Raw genomic sequence first — 20,645 nt, 5'->3', positions numbered from 1 at the left:
AAGATGAAGATAAAAAGTTTTTTTGAAAAGCGGAAATTTAAGTTAATCACAGAATAATGAGTACTATTTGTATCAACAATAAAATAAATATTAAATATTATAATTATGTTTTTCAAAAAATACTGTCCATTTATAATAAATAGCATGTAATACATTTGGTTAACATTAATTTTCAATCTTAACTCGTCAACTATTGATATGAAATAAGACAAGTATTGTTTTTGTAAATAGTTCATATATTCGTAAAATTTTCATAGAAAATGACCTTCTGTAGATGTGGTCGGTTGTATGAATCAATGAATCTAGCGTACAGATGGCAAAGCTCCAGTGACTTTTATAGTTCCACATTACACTCGTTTTGTGTGTCGCTTAGACGATTCGTTAACATTTATAACCGACCCGAATCCGATAATTCGGTGGCTACAACGGTGTGGAATAACATATGAAACTATTTTTAAAAACTAAGTTTTATTCGAGTCAATAGTTGGTTTGGTAAAATATATTTAAAAAAAATTTTTCATATTTTTTTAGATAAAATATATAATACAAAAAAATATTTTTTATAGAAAAAATGGATTTAGAAATGGATTATGCACATCCATTATTTGATCATATCAAAAACGAAATCAAAAGACTAAAAAATGAAATGGATAACAACGAAAAACAAGAAATACTAGATCAGAGAGAAAGAAAAACTGCGCTAACTTTAATTAAAAGAGACATTAAAATGTTAAAACATGAAAAATTTTTAGCAAAAACATACTCATTTGACACAGAAAAAGAAAAAAATTTAAAAGAAAGAATAAAAAAATTAAAGGAAACACAACAGCTTGTGAAAAATTATTATGCCCTTTATTCGTATACAAGTTTTGAAAGAGATAATTCAACTCATAACCTATGCAATAAATTTTATGTATTATTACGCGACATGAAAGCACTAACAGAACCTATTGATTTTATTAATTAAATTTATATTACTTGAAACATTAGATATTATTTATTTTACTCAATGATTTTTTTTATTTAATAAAAATAAAATATTTATATATATTTAAAGAGAAAAAAAAATGTTTTTTTTATTATAGCCTTACTATGAAAAGAAAAGTAATTACAAAATATCAGCGTATGAATACGTCGGGAACCGGAATGATTGAAATCGAGAGATTTAAAAAATGTTCAAAAACTTTCATCATCAAGAACAGCAAGAAATATACAGACTATAAATCATTTTTTAGTTATATTTCAGATAAGCTAATTTCTAAGTTGAAAAAATCATGTTTAAATACATCGATAAAATTTAATATACATGTTGACACTGTTTACGAACGTCCAGTAACCCATGATATTCAGGATATGGCTTTTAAAACTTCAAACATTTTAGCATGTAGTTCATCTGATTTTACTATTTTATTGAACAGAATGTTTAATAAAATATTAACTGAGGAATCAGAATTTATTGCAAAAGGTTCAGGTTGGTCACTTGTATCAATAGATGGGTTACAATTAAGAATTAATTTAGTAAACCCTTTGAAAGGAAGTTCATATATTGATTTACCTATATTTATAAAAAAAAAAAAAGCCATTATAAATGTTAGAAATAAAGATGAATATTGTTTTAAATATTCTATACTTAGCAAATATGATAAACGTTCGAATAAATCACGATTTAACCAAACGTATTTCAATATTCTAGAAAAAAAAAGTGGATTAAATTTTAAATGTATTGATTTTCCGACACCAATAAAACAAATAAAAAAATTTGAACGTCTAAACAATGTTTCAGTTAATATTTATAGTTTAAATAATAAAAGTAATATTTTTCCTTTATGTATAAGTAAAATAGAAAGAAAAAATCATTTTGATCTATTTTTATACAATAACGATAAAACATTACATTATTGTTATATTAAAGATTTCTCAAGATTTATTAGAAGTCAGAAAACTAAAAATTGTTCTAAGTTAATTATTTGTAAGAGATGTTTTACAATTTTCGGGAATAAACCGTGTAAAAGTAAACTTTGGGGTGAAGAAGGATTGATTAAACATAAGCAAATGTGTGATAAGAATGAATTAGGAAGACCAATAATGTTTGAAGAAGGAAAAGATGATGAATTCATATATTTTAAAAGTTATAAAAAAACCAATAGAATACCGTTTGTTATTTATGCTGACTTTGAATGTATTTTAAACCCTAAACAGACTATAGAGTTGAATAAAAGTAGTAAAAAATCTAAGGTTTCTAAAACCCATATTACTCATTTACATGAAATTATGAGTTATGCGTTTTATGTAAAAGTTGACTATGACAGTATAACAGAAAAGCTATTGCATCAATTTAAAATTCCAACAAAGATAATAATGTATAGAGGTAAAGATGCAGCAAAAAAGTTTATGGAAAATATGATCGATATTGGAAAAAAGATAAATGATGTATATGAAATTAATATACCAATGACTACATTGACTGAAACGGAAGAAAAACAATTTCAGAGAGCGGAGGTTTGTGAAAAATGTTTATTATCTTTTAAAAAAAATAATTTATTAAAGGTTAGAGATCACTGTCATTTTACTGGTAAATATAGACAATGCCTTTGTCTTAAATGTAATTTTGTAATAACTAATCCATCATTTGTTCCAATTTTTTTTCATAACTTATCCTACGATAGTCATTTTATAATTCGAGAACTTGGTTGTGATAATAATGATATCCATGTTATTCCGAATTCATCAGAAAAATATATATCCTTTAGCAAAGAAATTGCTCCCAGATTTAGTATAAAGTTTGTTGACACATTCCGTTTTATGGCCTCCTCATTAAGCGAACTTGCAGAAAATTTGTCTGAAGATAAATCAAGGTTTAGAGAAACTCTAAAAATATTTTCTAATAAAAAATTAGATTTAGTCACACGAAAAGGGGTTTTTCCTTATGAATATATTGATAGTTGGAGTAAATTAAATGAAACTCGTTTGCCTCCGAAATCTGTATTTTATAACTCTTTAAAAGATGAAGAAATTAATGATGATGATTATTCTCATGCTAAAAAAATATGGAGAGTATTCGATTTAAAAACTTTGGGTGAATATAGCGACCTTTACTTGAAAACTGATGTAAGTATATTAACGGATGTATTTGAAAATTTTAGAGATTTATGTTTATCTACTCTTAAACTAGATCCTGCTCATTATATGACTGCTCCAGGATTTGCTTTTGATTGTATGCTTAAATATACTAAGGTTAAATTAGAAAGATTAAAAGACTTTAACATGCTTTTGTATTTCGAAAATTCGATCCGAGGTGGAATAACTCAATCAACTAAAAGATATGCTAAAGCGAACATACCAAACATTAAAGGTTTGAACTATAATCCGAATAAACCAATTACATGGTTAACGTATCTCGATTGCGTGAATTTATATGGAAAGTCGATGTTAACTGAACTACCTTTTAAAGATTTTGAATGGGTTGATGACTTGGATATAGATGTTACAAAAATTCCAAACGATTCAAAAGTTGGTTATATATTAGAAGTCGATATTGATTACCCTAAATATTTACATAAAAAACATAACGATTTTCCATTTTTACCTTTAAACGAATGTCCTCCAAATTCAAAAGTTAAAAAATTAATTACTACGTTATCACCGAAAAAAAATTATATTATACACTATAAAAATTTGAAACAAGCAATTGCTAATGGACTTAAATTAAAAAAAATTCATCGAGCTATCCGATTTTCACAAAGTAAATGGATGGCCCCATATATTGAACTCTGTACAAATATGAGAGTAAAAGCTAAAAACAACTTTGAAAAAAATTTTTGGAAGTTATTAATTAATAGTGTTTTTGGTAAATGTATGGAAAATGTGCGTGCTAGAATTTCTTTAAAGTTGGTTTCATCAACTAGAAAAGCAAGTAAATTAATGATGAAAACTAACTTTAAAGATAGAACTATATACTCTGAAAATCTTATGGCTATTCATCAACATAAGGAAACTATTAAATTTGATAAAGCAATTTATGTAGGATTCGCAATTTTAGATGTTTCAAAAACATTTATGTATGATTTTCATTATAATGTAATGAAAAAAAAATATGGTAACAAAATAAATTCTTTATACTCGGATACAGATTCTATGGTATATGCTATTCGAACACACAATTTTTTTAATGATATAAGATATGATTTATCACCGTTTTTTGATACATCAAATTATCCTATCGATCATTATTGTTTTAGTGAAATTTATAAAAATCAGCCTGGTTATTTCAAAGATGAAATGGGTGGAAAAATTTTAAAAGAATTTGTTTCATTAAGACCGAAATTATACGCTTACAGAACTGTGGACGACATTGAGGTAAAAAAAGTTAAAGGTGTAAAAAAATATGTAATTGAAAAACATATGCAATTTAGACATTATAAAGAAATATTAAATGCATATATAAACCATAAAAATGTTGATGATAAACAAACATGTAGAAACATGAATTTTATTCAATCGAATAAACATATCGTCCATTCTAAAACAATGAATAAACTTGTATTAAGTGCTAACGATGATAAACGTTATATAATGAATGATGGGATTAAGACACTAGCGTATGGACATTACAAAATTAAAAAATAATAATAATAATAAATAAAAAAATAAATTACATACATTAAAAAAAATCTTTATTTTAAAATATCTGCTGATGATATCCACGAATTATGACTTGAATCGAAACCCATCCATTTAACAAGCATTTTATCTTTAACTTTTTTTATAATACGCTCAATTAAAAAGGTGTTCGGGAAATCAGTTAATTTAATTTCTTGTTCATAAAAACCTCCTAGAATTATATTATTTGATTCATCCTTTAGTTGATAAGTTATCGGGTTTGTATGTAAAACTTTTGTTATTGTAAAAATTTCCGTTGTCCAATTCGGTGTATATCCTTTACTAAATATATGTTTGTATTTTGATATTCTCACTTTATCATTAATTTTAAGTTTTGGTTTATAAAATGTTTTATTATCTATTTGTACATTTGATTTAATTTTACTTGTATTCATTCGAGCTTCATACGGTGTACACTTAATTGTTCTATGTTTTGTATGATTATAATTATAAATAATTTTTGTTATTGTATTATACCAATTCCATGTACCTGTTGCAGTAAAATGTTTATATATATTATTTTTAAGTGTTCGTATAACACGTTCACCAATTGAACACTTGATAACGCTATACGAACTGTAATGTTTAATTTTATATTTTTTCATTAAATCTTGAAATTGATTGTTATAAAATTCTGTACCATTATCTGTTTGTAATAATTTTGGATTAGCTTGTTTTAATATATTAAACATACCTTTTGTACATTCTTTTCCTGTTTTATTTTTCAATGATTCTACCCATACATATTTTGTGTATGTATCTATAACAACTAAAATGTATTTAAAACCAAGATTTTGATTGGAATGAGATTGCATGTCCATTAAATCAGCTTGCCAAAGGTCATCCTTAAATCGTGTTATTACACTACGTCTAGGAAATATTTTTCTTGCAGGTCGATGTAGCTCATTGGCTATACACTCTAATGTAGACATTATACTATTATATTCCTTTCACGTAATTCTTCTAAAATAGATATGATTTCATTATTTACACCAGTATTACCAGCAATTCGAGATGATGTTATAAGATTTAATCTAGTAACTAATTCATTCGGATCATCATAGTACACTAATTGTGTTTGAGGTATTACATCTTTATATAAACCGGAACCTTTCTTAGTCGTTGGCGATAAACTAAATTTAAATAGCTGACCTGTTGGAGGTTCTGTAATTTTAGAACTATTCGTAGGAGAAGAAAAATCAAATGAAGCATTTTTTATGTTTGAATCATCAATAACGTTTCTTCGTTTAGCGCTTGAACTAGATAAAAAGTTATCAAATTGTTTTAAATTTAATCGGGAATTTGGAGTTTTAATTTTTGCGTTATTAATTTTTAATATTTCCTCGTTTAATTGTTTTTCTTCAATTTTCATTCGTTCATAAAGAGGTTTTACAACATTCATCCATTTGAAATATCCTGAAGTTTTAGGTTTCCCGTCTGCTTTTAAAAAGACTTTAGTTATTTTTAAAATATTATAATATGATTCCATGTCTTCCATAGTCATATTTTTTGGTACTTTTTCACATAATAAAGACCAAAGTCCTTTAGTCCAAGGATAGTAATTATCGAGCAAGTGTAATTTACCGTGTTCGAAAGTAACAGGCATATTTGATATTTTAAGTTGATTATTAACCGCATCGTAATGCATACCATAAGATTTATCATAACGTTGTGATTTAGGATTTGAAATTAAAAAATTGTCAAACGATGAATTCAGTACACTATCGCTATCTTCATCACTAGCGTACACGGTTTCTTCTTTTTTGATAGTGTCGGAAATATGTGAAGTGTTTTTTTCTGACAGTGTACTCAATGGTTCCAGTAAAGGTTTAAATGTATCACGAAAATAGTTATCAGAATCTATAATACCACGCTTCATATCCATTATTTTACGTTTGATATTTTTTTTTGATGTTACCAAATTTTCTAACAAAACTTTGTCTTTATTCATTGCAAATAATAAACTTGATATAACTGCTTCATCCGACTTTAGATAATACTATGCAGATTTTAATACTATTACAACTGTATTTATATTATTATTTTATTTTAATGAAAGAATGGAAACCACATCTATATCTACCTTCATTCATTTCACGTGTTTTATCGATAACCATAAATCCATAATCATTATGATTCCAACATAGATGAGAAATTTTCCGAAATTCAGAGAAATCCATATCTGCTGATGAATGGTCATTGAATATATGGCGTAAATTCGTATCATCTTGTTTAAGTATTATTAAAAAGTTTGAGTTATCTCTTACTAACTGTTTTGGTATTTTAGAATATGTTTGTGCTAAATAAAATACAGAACTAGCACCTGAATGTCTACACATTGAGAAGAATTCTCTAATTACAGATTGTGGATCACAAATCACGTCATCAAAAATTATGATAGAATTTTTCTTAGTTAAGTTTGGTTTTATAACTTTATCAGCACTTGAAAAAATGAAAAAATTGGCACCTTTTATATCATCTATTATTTTTTTTAGTAAAACATATTTTTCTTGATTAGAAGTTTTAGAGTATAAATAGATATTCTCAAATCTTAATCCGTTTTCATGCGTGATTAGGTTATACATTATATTTGTTTTACCTGAACCACTAGGACCAACTATAATAGCACGTATAGTATCAGGTAATAATGGTCCGTGTCTTGATGGTTTCTTTATTATTTGAGCATCTACATTTAAAATATCTAATTTATCTTTCTGTACAATCAAATCCATTTTCTTATAAATACTCTAGAATTTTCAAATTATAATCAGTTATAGATAATGCGTTCAACACGTAAGTGGGAATCAGATAAGACTGGCAAAGGTTTCGTAAATTTCCTTATAAATAGTCTCCCGTTTGAAGCCCATGTTCCAAAATATCAGTATTGTGGACCTGGTACGAAATTAAAAAAGAGGTTAGATCGTGGCGATAAAGGAATAAACCCATTGGATACTGCATGTCGTGATCACGATATTGTGTATGAAACTAGCAAAAATTTAGAAGATAGACATAACGCTGATAAGGTGTTAGAACTCCGTGCTTGGGAAAGATTTAAAGCAAAAGATACACCTAGAAAAGAGAAAATTGTAGCGTACGCAGTAGCTAACACAATGAAAGCTAAAAGAAAAATAGGTATGGGCTGTAAAGGTAAACGGGGACGTGTTAATAAAATAAAAAATGGGACACGAGCTGCGATAAAAAAAAAAAAGGTTAAGAAAAATTATAGAGGTAAAAGAATGATTCTAGCACCGGGTCAGACAGGTGGTGCAATTCCCTTAATACCTATTTTCGCAGGATTATCAGCACTTGGTAGTTTAATGTCTGGAAGTGCTAGTGTATATAATGCAATCCAAAATTCAAAAAGAAAAAAAGGTAACGGATTAAAAAATAAAGGATCAAGAAAAAAAAACTGATGAAAACGTTACCTAACAGACCACTTACATCTAGAGATATTATAAAATATGTTACAAAGTTTAATATCAATCATTTCCGTGGCGTCTTTTCACGAGATGACTTGCCTAAAAAACCTCATCAGATTGAATGTGGTATATTAAACTTAGACGTATCTTCAGGTGATGGAAGTCATTGGGTAGCGTTTTATAAAAATAAAGATAAAGTTATTTATTTTGATAGCTTCGGTGATTTACCTCCACCAATTGAATTACAAAAATACTTTAAGGGAAACAAAATTATATATAACTATTCAAGTTATCAAGATTATAACACATTTAATTGCGGACATTTATGTCTTGATTTTTTACAATGTATGAATCAATCACATTAAGTTTGACAGGTAATGATACTACATTATCTGCAAATTATTTTCCATCTCTAAACGTCAACGAGGACTCGGAAATAGCTTTGATATGTTTACAAACGTTTAATTCATTTCCGAACATAAATTCAACTAATAACAGATTGGAAATAGAAGTTATCGGAGACACAGATAATAGATTTATTGAAAATGCGAAATTTGTATATGAATTTGAAGAAGGTTATTATGACATTGATGATATTAACAATAAAATTGGTAAAGAGTTATTAACCTTTAATAAACTAAAGAGAACATATTTATCATTCAGTATGATTATGGATCATATAGATTTTAGAACACATATAAGATGTGATGGAAGGCTATATTTTGATATTCCAAACAGTATAGGCTCTGTATTAGGGTTTGAAAAAAAAAATATTTTTCACGCGATGATCTTCACCGATCAGAAAAAGCTGTAAATTTGAACACAATTAATTGTATAAAAGTATTGTGTAATGTTTCACAAGGTTCATTCAACAATCATCTTCAAAGTCATTCAATTTATGAGTTTTTTCCGACCGGTAGAACAGGAACAAAAGTGACTCAATCACCACTAAACCTTATATATTATAAACTTAACAAAATAAATATCGATTCAATAACTATTCAATTAGTTGATCAGAACAATAAACCGATTGATAATTTCAAGGAGACATTAACAGTTGTTCTACATATTAAACGTCATGGATCTTAAAACTAATTTAAATTTAAAGTTTTTCTAGAAATAAATATGTATGAATCAATCACATTAAGTTTAACTGGGAATGAAACCACACTATCTTCAAATTATTTCCCGTCTCTAAACGTGTACGAAGACTCTGAAATAGCTTTGTTATGTTTACAAACGTTCAATTCGTTTCCAAACATAAATTCTTCTAATAACAAATTTGCAATACAAGTAATAGACGAGTATAATAATAATAATAATGAAAATATATGTTATATTGCATTAAAAACGGGATGTTACGAAATTGTAGATATTAACCGTCAAATTAAGAAGCAAATAAATTCTTACAATGAAGAAAATGGTACAAAAATAACATTCGATATTTCAGTTGACCATAATGATTTTAGATCATACATACAATGTAATGGTATAATTATGTTTAATATGATTAATGGGATAGCACCCATATTAGGATTTGAAAAACGAGACTATCCTCCGGAGTATGTAACTCATCGATCGGAAAAAGCTGTAAATTTAAACACAATTAATTCTATAAAAGTGATGTGTAATATAGCTCAAGGATCATTCAACAATCACCTTCAAAGTCATACGATTTACGAGTTTTTTCCGAGTGAAAAGACTGGGACAAAAGTTGTTCAATCACCGCCAAATTTAATATATTATAAATTAAATAAAATAAATATTGATTCAATAACTGTACAATTAGTTGATCAGGATTTTAATCAAATCGAAAATTTTGGTGAGACATTAACAGTTGTGTTACATATTAAACGTTACGGTTCTTAAGATGGGATTAAAATTCAATATAAACCCATTACTTCACGTTAATCGAGCTAGTCACACAACTAAAGTGTTACCGATAACACCGACTAAAGTAAAAAAATTAACGGTGAAAAATAAAAAAATTTTAAAGGCTCTTGGTTATAAACTAAATCATAATGCCTGAAAGTGATATTTTGGATATAAGTTCACGGTTCGAAACGGATTCTAAAATTACGAAAATTGAATATCATTCATATACACCGTATACAACTTCATTTAATAATAATGATGAAATACGTATATCAATCCAGCAAACAGATGTTTATCCGTATCTGCATGAAAGTTTTATATTTATAGAAGGTTCAATATCAGATGCTACAAAAGTAAAACTTTCTAATAATGGTTTTTCCTATCTTTTTGAACAAATACGACTTGAAATCAATGGGATAGAAGTAGATAGCACACGTGCACTTGGTATTACAAGCTCATTGAAAGGTTATCTATCAGGTACGCCAGATAACTTTAATTGTTATGAAAATGCGGGTTGGATTTTTAAAAATAATACAAACCCTGTAAATGTTAATGGTGAATTTAGTGCCTGCATTCCGCTGAAATATTGGTTAGGTATATTTGAAGACTTTAAAAAAATATTAGTTAATTCTAGATTAGAACTAATATTAACTCGAAGTCATAGTGATTTAAATGTGCTAAACGTAAAAACTAGTGGAAGTGCTACTTCTGGAAAAGTTGTTTTGAATAAAATTGTTTGGAAGGTACCACATATCACTGTTGATGATGAAGAAAGGTTGAAATTATTAAAACTTATAGAAAAAGAAAAAAGTTTGTTTATCCCGTTCAGATCTTTTGAAACCTTTGAATATCCTGAACTCGGGACCACTAAAAAAGTTGTATGGAACCTGAAAACTGCTTCGAAATTAGAAAAACCTCGTTTCATAATAATTGGGTTACAAAAGGGGCGTAAAAATTCAATAGAAAAAGATTGTAGTGTATTTGATCATTGTAATCTAACAAATGTAAAAGTTTTATTAAACTCAATAGCTTATCCGTATGATAACTTAAATTTAGATTTTTCTAAAAATAATTTTACCTTATTATATGATATGTATACATCATTTCAAGAATCATACTACGAAAAAAATATTCGGAACCCAATATTAAGTCCTTCTACTTTTCTAACAAACGCTCCAATTGTAGTTATCGATACTTCGAAACAGAATGATTCAGCAACAGCTTCATCAGTAGATGTTCAACTAGAAATTGAATCATCAGAACCTCTTACAGGTGTAACTGCTTATTGTTTATTAATTCATGATCGTATTGTAGAATATGTACCTTTCACTAGAGAAGTAAGAAAACTAGTATAAATAATTTAGAATTAAGGATGTATAATATTTGATGAAAAAACATATTATTAAATTATTTTTTTTATTTTAATCAAACAGTGTTCTTATTCAATAAAAAAAACAATTATTTTTTAAAAAAAAGTGTGTAAAAATCAATTCTAGATGTGTTTTTTCGTGTTACAGGGAAAAAAAAAATGGCTTGAGGCGGATAGTCCCGCTTGATTTTTTAAAATCTCCCTGCCTAAAAGTGCTCAGAACATACATTATGGTTTTTGAAAAAACAGTGTTTTTTCGTGTTACAGGGAAAAAAAAAATGGCTTGAGGCGGATAGTCCCGCTTGATTTTTTAAAATCTCCCTGCCCAAAAGTGCTCAGAACATACATTATGGTTTTTGAAAAAACAGTGTTTTTCGTGTTACAGGGAAAAAAAAAATGGCTTGAGGCGGATAGTCCCCCTTAAACTTTTAAAATCTCCCTGCCCAAAAGTGCTCAGAACATACATTATGGTTTTTGAAAAAACAGTGTTTTTCGTGTTACAGGGAAAAAAAAAATGGCTTGAGGGGGAAAGTCCCCCTTAAACTTTTAAAATCTCCCTGCCCAAAAGTGCTCAGAACATACAAATACATACTACTAAGAATCATGTATACAATTTCCAAAACTTAAAAATAGAAGAAAGACAACTTTTAACTACGAAAAAGTTTGTTCTTTTTTTGCAATTTGATAGATAAATGTCAAGGTATAAACTTATAATACTTATAAAAACAAATCAAGACTTATGAATTATGATTATCCTTATATTACATTTTTAAGCTTTTTTACACAACAAAAAAAAGTTTTATGGACATTTGTGATCTGTGTTTTGTTTATATTTCAATAATATTAGTTATAGCCAGGCTGTCAGATCCTTATTTCTTTCATCAGTAGAAGGGGTTTATATAGGCAAGTTCTATACATTATAATTATTTTTTAAAAATAAAATATTGGTTGGTCGGTTGATTCTTCTATTATTCTATCTCTATGATACAATTTATTTTATAAATTATTTTGTCATACAGTACACCTCAAATAGTGAACGCATTATGTATTTTATTAATTTGGCATACAGATTTGAAGGTATTTTGTATAGGCAACCCTACCGCGCATTCAATATTTTCGCTATTTTCTATTTTCCTCATAAACTATTGCATAATATTTAAAAACTGTCGACTCATTTATAATTATATAACTGTCCAAATTCTGATTTTTTTATGAATTTTTGTCAAAAAATTCAATTTATTATTACGTTTTCAAAAATCTAACTCCAAAACTAAACCCTTTAATACTGGCCCCATCTAGATAAAATCTTCAAGGATCGACGCAGATGCGTCCCTAGATAATCTTCCAAATAGTAAAGGTTTTTCAACTCAATTGTTTAGACGGTAAGTGGTGATTTAAATTTAAAGTTTTCAAAAAAAGAAATTGGCGGGAAATTTGGTTTTAGCAATTTCTTAATTTTAAAATTAAAATTCAACATTTTTAGAACAAAAATTTGATCTCAAGGTGTCACTGCATTGAACCTCGAAGATTTCGAAACGATACAACTATGAACTATAATATTAAAAAGTTAGTACTTCAAGTTGAATCTCAAAATCTATGGATGAATATCATAATAACAACATATTATATCATGTGTTAAAATAACGAGTTGTAAAATGCGAAGTTTTAGAAAAGTTATGTTGTATAACATAAAACTTTTTAAATATTTATTTTATTTACTTAATGCAAGTCTGCGTAATATTCAACATTAGGTACTTAAGTCAATTTCTTTAATGAATCTGGTTTCAAAGTAAATAATTATATTTTTCAGTTATAAAAGTTTAACATTACCCTAAACGGTATAATAATACTGAATCTTCTACATTTTAATTACCAAAAGCAACAAAAAAATTATGAAAAATTACGACTTGGTACAATTTGTAAGAAATACGGTATATTCGCAAACGTCAAAGTCATATAATATTCTATGTAAATAAAAAAACTACATTACTTATTATACGTACAATTACAAAAGGTAGACCTTAAACACCTTTTCAAAAGCGTAAATATTCTTAATTTCGTACTGTGTTTCATCATTATCTATGAGTACTATTATTACTTATTAGTACTGTATACTTGCATTAAATTGTTAAATTTTAGGAAGGCATTCATATTTAGTAAAACACTAGGTAAGTATACATATTATTTAGAAATAGTTTTTCATCAAATCATATCGAGAATCATGCGGCAATGATATGATATATTATAATTTTGAAAAATTCTTACGAAAAAACTATTGTCTCTACAGCTATAAAAGTTACGATCCTAAACAATGGTTAGGCCTCTCTAAAAATTACCGTGTAGTTGGGGTACCTTTAACCCCCCCCCCAAAAAAAATATATTTTTGAAAAACCTTAGTGGTCGTTCTACGTGTCTGAAACTCAATATTCTGGTATTTTTGAGGATTCTGATTAAAAGTGATATCTTTTGTCGAGAACGTAAAAGCCGTTTTTACCCCACTTTGGGGCTTTGGAATTCCGAAATTTGAGTTTTTTAGTCGAGTGTTACTCGGCCGGGTTTCGATGTAGGGGCATAGTTTCTTCACCAAAAGTTTTGTTTTAAGTTATTTTACATAAAATCTTTCGGTGGTCGGAGGGTCCTATGCCCCCCCTCATGAATATTTTGAAAAATGTTTATTTTTTTGTTCCACGTTTCTGAAATTCGCAGGTTCGATTTTTTGTAGATCGGTGATCAAAATCGGCGTCTTGTGTCGAAACTGTAAGAAACACTTAGACTTTGGGTGGTTAGAGCAATTTTTTTCTACGCACCGTTAAAAAATTTTTGTCAAAAATCGAACGGTACCAAAACCAAAGAAATCGGACGTTTTGTTGGGAAGTTATGATTTTCTTTTTCTTTTTTGGTACTTATAGATTTTACGTATTTTCTGAATTTTTTGAAATTGAGTTTTTGTTCAATCTTTTTGAAATTTGAGTGCTGACTTATAAATGCCATGACGAGTTATAAGGTTCTATGGTCAAAATGCCTAGGATCATTATTTACCCCGTAATCGGAGTGCGAAAATAGTTGAAAATCGAATCACTTGTTTTTTTGTATACACATACGTTTCTTTGTGGTATACCCCCGTATATCGATTTAACGAATTATATTTTAGAACTTTTTTTGAACTTTTTACTCGTTTTAGGTTTGTTCGCGTTTCAACGTTTGGCAATTACGCCATCAGCATAAAAAATAATTTATTTAGAAGTAATTTTTCATCAAATCACATCGATAATACATTTATTTAATGTTTATACCCCTCGTTTATATAAGCAATTTCGTTGTATATATGAGATACGACCATCATTTTTAAAATGTACGACGCAGTCAGTCGATCACTCGATCGTAAGCCATACAATTTTTAATAAGTCGTTTTACTCTAATACTATATTTTATGATCCTTCATTAAGTAAAACTTAATTAACTATTCAGTATTCGACTCGCAATCAATAAATTAAATTCATCAACCAAAATTGTGTTGATATTTGATTTTCATTCCTTAAGAAGAACCGACTAGGTACCAAACAATAAATTAAACAACCGTACAAGATCTGACTGGAACGGGATATAACAGTGTTATATATCAACTAGGTACCTAGGTATCAATAATTGTTCATATAACTGATGAACTTTGAATTTCAATCATCAAAATTAACGATATATACTCCTAAAAAATGCTTATAATTAAATGTATATTGTTGTGAATGTATAATAATAATATGACAAGTCTCAAAATGTATTAACGCTGAACAATAGGTATAGTAAATTACAAAATGACAAGTGTAATATTATGTTTTCTATTCAAAAATTTGTCATTGTTCGTTTGTAGATGAGGTTAATCCCACATAGAAGAATGATAAATGGTGAAATCTAAAGTTTATCGATAGAGAATTTTATGCAGATTCCATTTAAATGGTCAGTGTAATGAATTTTTCAGTAGTTAAATAGATAACTTTCAAAAAGCATAAAAAAGCCAAAAAACAATACAAAATTAGCTTTATCAATATTATCATATATTATACATTAAGATAATGAATTATTAATTAGTATAACCATGGTTTTAGTTTTATAAGGTTACCACTTCGAATGTCTCATAAACAATTGCGGTTATGTTCAATTTTTACGTAAATAATAATTATATGTTAATTTGATAATTTGTATTTTTTTAATTTTACTTTTTAGTATTTACGTTCTAAGTAATTAGTTTTTGTATAATTAAATAATATGTTCTTTACCCTGTAGAGTATACAAATTACAGATTTAAACAGTTCTCTTTAGATGTGGTCTTCATCAGTCATTCTTATAGTCATTGGAAACAACCGGTTTGCATAATATGTAGATTTAATTAACAGTATAACAGTATAATTATTTTTACTTTCTAGGTACAATGTATCGATAAATAATTGAAACCATTGCAAAAAACAAGTTAAATTCATGCTATCTACAACATTCATATTCAAATCTTCATAACTTAAATCATGTAAGTTCTGTATAGTGTTCCTAATGTTCCTATAATGTAGTACTCATTTAAGGTTTATTACCTATTAGCATATCTGAAACAACTTAAGAGATACACTGACAAGATAATTATTTATCTTATAAAGTTGTAGTCAGGTGTTGGTTGATACCTGTGATTTTGTAATTGTTGGCTGATCAATTTTATAGTAGTAGTAAATGGTGATAGAATTACTATTTTATAATAAAAAGGTTGTATATATCTATATTGTTATTTTTTTACTTTTCTATATCAAGTATAGATAATAATAAATAATATAAGTATATATACTTTAGGTACATAACTATAACACAAAGATGTTTGCAGTTTGCTATAATAATATTGATTAAAGATTGGTTTCTATTTTACATTAAATTTCATTATAATATTGAGCTATTGAAACAATTTTCAAAATTATTTAGTTAATATAATTTTTTTTTCCTAATTATAGTTAGCAAGATACAGTAACTGAAGTATACATGTATCCAGGCCAATAAGGAGATTATTCTGTTTGGAAAAACATCTGAAAAAACTGTTCCTACTAACATAATTGTTTATCCGGTAAAGTAGAAGAGTTCATATTATCTGAATTACTATAGTGTGTCACTTTACTATTATAAAAGTTATTTTATGAATACTATCTATATTTTATTAGTCTGTATATTACAGCCATAGCAACACAGGGGATCAATGCAATTTGATACTGCTATTAATTATGTTCATAATTATTTAAGTTTTAATTTAACCCAAAACAATATTTTTAGATATTTATAGGCATTGTTACACATACAAAATAAGAGATTTAAATAATACATTCAATTTTATAATATTCTACTCTTTCTTATAGAGGAAAGAAATAATATAAATTTTTATGTTTAATCAATAAACATAATACATTGTCAAAATGCATTTAATGTATACTTAAAATCAGTATTGTATTCATTGCTATCTGGTTAACTGTCTGCTATTTTAGTGTTCCTGTTTACTTATTTTTCATTTTTATCACAATAGTTTAAACATTTTAAGTAACCAGATATTCTATAATATTGTTATCATAATTAACAAATAAATAATACTACATTGGTGATGGTTATTTTACATTTATAATCAAAAAATGTATGCTTATGGTTTTATTTATATGATTTTGTTTTATTGTTATAGTCTGCAAAGAAGAGATTCCAGATAAATTAGTATAATAGTGACTAACATGGACTACTCAAAAAAGATGTGTTGTTCGCATACAAACTAATCGCTATCCAGCAAGTTGTCAATATTACTCTATTGATAAATATCTAATAATTAATTATCAAACAAAGTTTGTCGGTTTAAATGAAATAAAAGAAAACTTGATACAAATATTATTGTGACAATTAATATTATTTTTTTTTAATTTAACTCCTTATAAGGTGTAAAAGGCTTTTATTTATTGACTTTTAAATGTGTCAACAAACTAATTAATTTTATTATTATTATTTTTACACCATTTAAATCAAATTTCATCTATAAAAACAAAAAAATTGAAATAGTGACTTCTTGTATTATGGATATTTACATTCTTTTAACAAACTGTTTTGTATTCAAACCTTACAAACTTTACAAATTTACAACTTATATTTTTTAATAAATAAATTAAAATTAAGTCATTAAATTTAATTTCTTATTTAATGACAAACAAAAGCAAAATATAACATATATATTTATATTTGGGCAATATAATTTTTAATAGATATATAAAATAACAGTTTTATAATTTATCCATAACTTATAACTGATGTGTATATTAACTTATACATTAAATATTTATAGATTTTAATCAAGTAAATGCTATTTCTAAGATTTATTTATGCTTTATAAATTATGTTGAGTTTACTACTGATATTAATATGTATGTATGTTTTTGAAACTGCATTAAAAAACGATAAAAAAAAATCACAAATAATTTTTAATGAATATTAAATTAATTGCATTGCATCAAATCCAACATATTATAAAAGAGTACAAACGAATACATTTTTTGTCATATAAGACATAATCAAAATTATTATGAATTTTGATTTACACACTACACAGATTTACCAGTATAAGATCACAACATACTATTTTTGGTCATTTGGGTTTAAGTGTGTGTGGGTCATGGGTCAACTTTATAGTATCTCTTATGAATAAAAAGGTTGACTGAGTAATATTATAAAATATATATTTTTTGTTACATTTGTTACACAGTGTAACTTAGAGCTTTTTCATTTTTCGAAATTTTCAATTTTCATTCGCTTTTCCTAGGTCACCTAGTGGTCCAACGACAATTTATCACAGAAGTTAAAATGTTCTACATGTAATTCCAAACCAGAATCAGTTTTTCATTTTTCCAAAAACTCGTTATTTCAAATTTTGGGTTTTCAAAAATCGTTCGACCTAAGTACGACGTTTAAAAATCCTTAATAACGGTATTTCGAAAAATCAAAAGCATACAACTTATGAACATGGTTATGGGGATCAATTTAATGTCTCACGACTTTCGTCCTATCTCTCTCGGTTTTCCCGTAAAACACTTCGTAAACGAGAATTTTCATTTATCGAAATTTTCAATTTTCATTCGCTTTTCCTAGGTCACCTGGTGGTCCAACGACATTTTATCACAGAAGTTAAAATGTTCTACATGTAATTCCAAACCAGAATCAGTTTTTCATTTTTCCAAAAACTCGTTATTTCAAATTTTGGGTTTTCAAAAATCGTTCGACCTAAGTACGACGTTTAAAAATCCTTAATAACGGTATTTCGAAAAATCAAAAGCAAACAACTTATGAACATGGTTATGGGGATCAATTTTATGTCTCACGACTTTCCTCCTATCTCTCTCGGTTTTCCCGTAAAACACTTCGTAAACGAGAATTTTCATTTTTCGAAATTTTCAATTTTCATTCGCTTTTCCCAAGTCACCTGGTGGTCCAACGACAATTTATCACAAAAGTTAAAATGTTCTACATGTAATTTCAAACCAGAATCAGTTTTTCATTTTTCCAAAAACTCGTTATTTCAAATTTTGGGTTTTCAAAAATCGTTCGACCTAAGTACGACGTTTAAAAATCCTTAATAACGGTATTTCGAAAAATCAAAAGCAAACAACTTATGAAGATGGTTAAGGGATCAATTTTATGTCTCACGACTTTCCTCCTATCTCTCTCGGTTTTCCCGTAAAACACTTCGTAAACGAGAATTTTCATTTTTCGAAATTTTCAATTTTCATTCGAGTTTTCTCTGTCACTTGGTGGTCCAACGACAATTTATCACAGACGTTAAAATGTTCTACATGTAATTTAAAACCAGAATCAGTTTTTAATTTTTCCAAAAACTCGTTATTTCAAATTTTGGGTTTTCAAAAATCGTTCGACATAAGTACGACGTTTAAAAATCCTTAATAACGATTTCGAAAAATCAAAAGCATACAACTTATGAACATAGTTATGGGGATCAATTTTATGTCTTACGACTTTCCTCCTATCTCTCTCGGTTTTCCCGTAAAACACTTCGTAAACGAGAATTTTCATTTATCGAAATTTTCAATTTTTATTCGCTTTTCCTAGGTCACCTGGTGGTCCAACGACATTTTATCACAGAAGTTAAAATGTTCTACATGTAATTCCAAACCAGAATCAGTTTTTCATTTTTCCAAAAACTCGTTATTTCAAATTTTGGGTTTTCAAAAATCGTTCGACCTAAGTACGACGTTTAAAAATCCTTAATAACGGTATTTCGAAAAATCAAAAGCATACAACTTATGAACATGGTTATGGGGATCAATTTTATTTCTTACGACTTTCCTCATACCTCTCTCGGTTTTCCCGTAAAACACTTCGTAAACAAGAATTTTCATTTATCGAAATTTTCAATTTTCATTCGCTTTTCCTAGGTCACCTGGTGGTCCAACGACAATTTATCACAGAAGTTAAAATGTTCTACATGTAATTCCAAACCAGAATCAGTTTTGCATTTTTCCAAAAACTCGTTATTTCAAATTTTGGGTTTTCAAAAATCGTTCGACCTAAGTACGACGTTTAAAAATCCTTAATAACGGAATTTCGAAAAATCAAAAGCATATTACTTATGAAGATGGTTATGGGGATCAATTTTATGTCTTACGACTTTCGTCCTATCTCTCTCGGTTTTCCCGTAAAACACTTCGTAAATGAGAATTTTCATTTTTCGAAATTTTCAATTTTCATTCGCTTTTCCCAGGTCACCTGGTGGTCCAACGACAATTTATCACAGAAGTTAAAAAGTTCTACATGAAATTCCAAACCAGAATCAGTTTTTCATTTTTCCAAAAACTCGTTATTTCAAATTTTGGGTTTTCAAAAATCGTTCGACCTAAGTACGACGTTTAAAAATCCTTAATAACGGAATTTCGAAAAATCAAAAGCATACAACTTATGAAGATGGTTATGGGGATCAATTTTATGTCTCACGACTTTCGTCCTATCTCTCTCGGTTTTCCCGTAAAAGACTTCGTAAACGAGAATTTTCATTTTTCGAAATTTTCAATTTTCATTCGCTTTTCCCAGGTCACCTGGTGGTCCAACGACAATTTATCACAGAAGTTAAAAAGTTCTACATGAAATTCCAAACCAGAATCAGTTTTTCATTTTTCCAAAAACTCGTTATTTCAAATTTTGGGTTTTCAAAAATCGTTCGACCTAAGTACGACGTTTAAAAATCCTTAATAACGGTATTTCGAAAAATCAAAGCATATTACTTATGAAGATGGTTATGGGGATCAATTTTATGTCTTACGACT

At 27.5% G+C, this 20,645-nt stretch overlaps 4 protein-coding genes and 1 long non-coding RNA gene across 5 annotated transcripts; all 5 read left to right on the top strand.

Moving 5' to 3' along the window:
- The first annotated feature begins 1,085 nt into the window (after window positions 1-1,085).
- LOC132931324 (uncharacterized) lies at window positions 1,086-4,421 on the top strand. Its single transcript, XM_060997383.1, has 2 exons — window positions 1,086-4,356; window positions 4,413-4,421. The coding sequence occupies exons 1-2, from the start codon at window positions 1,093-1,095 to the stop codon at window positions 4,419-4,421; spliced, it is 3,273 nt and encodes a 1,090-aa protein (XP_060853366.1). The 5' UTR covers window positions 1,086-1,092.
- Window positions 4,422-7,439: 3,018 nt separating this feature from the next.
- Window positions 7,440-8,072, top strand: LOC132931356 (uncharacterized). The gene has a single exon (XM_060997400.1). It carries the CDS (start codon window positions 7,440-7,442, stop codon window positions 8,070-8,072), a length of 633 nt encoding a protein of 210 aa, XP_060853383.1.
- Window positions 8,073-8,421: 349 nt separating this feature from the next.
- On the top strand, window positions 8,422-9,167 carry LOC132931275 (uncharacterized). The gene is given in 2 exon segments (XM_060997356.1): window positions 8,422-8,862; window positions 8,865-9,167. Coding segments are annotated over 2 exon segments (744 nt in total).
- Window positions 9,168-9,203: 36 nt separating this feature from the next.
- LOC132931274 (uncharacterized) lies at window positions 9,204-10,089 on the top strand. Its single transcript, XM_060997355.1, has one exon. It carries the CDS (start codon window positions 9,204-9,206, stop codon window positions 9,945-9,947), a length of 744 nt encoding a protein of 247 aa, XP_060853338.1. The 3' UTR covers window positions 9,948-10,089.
- Window positions 10,090-15,528: 5,439 nt separating this feature from the next.
- LOC132931240 (uncharacterized) lies at window positions 15,529-17,123 on the top strand. Its single transcript, XR_009662379.1, has 4 exons — window positions 15,529-15,680; window positions 15,741-15,838; window positions 16,305-16,414; window positions 17,015-17,123. It is a non-coding gene; the product is annotated as an uncharacterized LOC132931240 (long non-coding RNA).
- The last annotated feature ends 3,522 nt before the right edge of the window (window positions 17,124-20,645 follow it).

The sequence above is a fragment of the Rhopalosiphum padi genome, unplaced genomic scaffold (genome assembly GCF_020882245.1).
Source record: "Rhopalosiphum padi isolate XX-2018 unplaced genomic scaffold, ASM2088224v1 scaffold1, whole genome shotgun sequence".
In the NCBI taxonomy this organism is placed as follows: Eukaryota; Metazoa; Arthropoda; class Insecta; order Hemiptera; family Aphididae; genus Rhopalosiphum; species Rhopalosiphum padi.
Note: the sequence above shows the minus strand (reverse complement) of the source record. Positions and strands in the feature narration are given on the sequence as shown.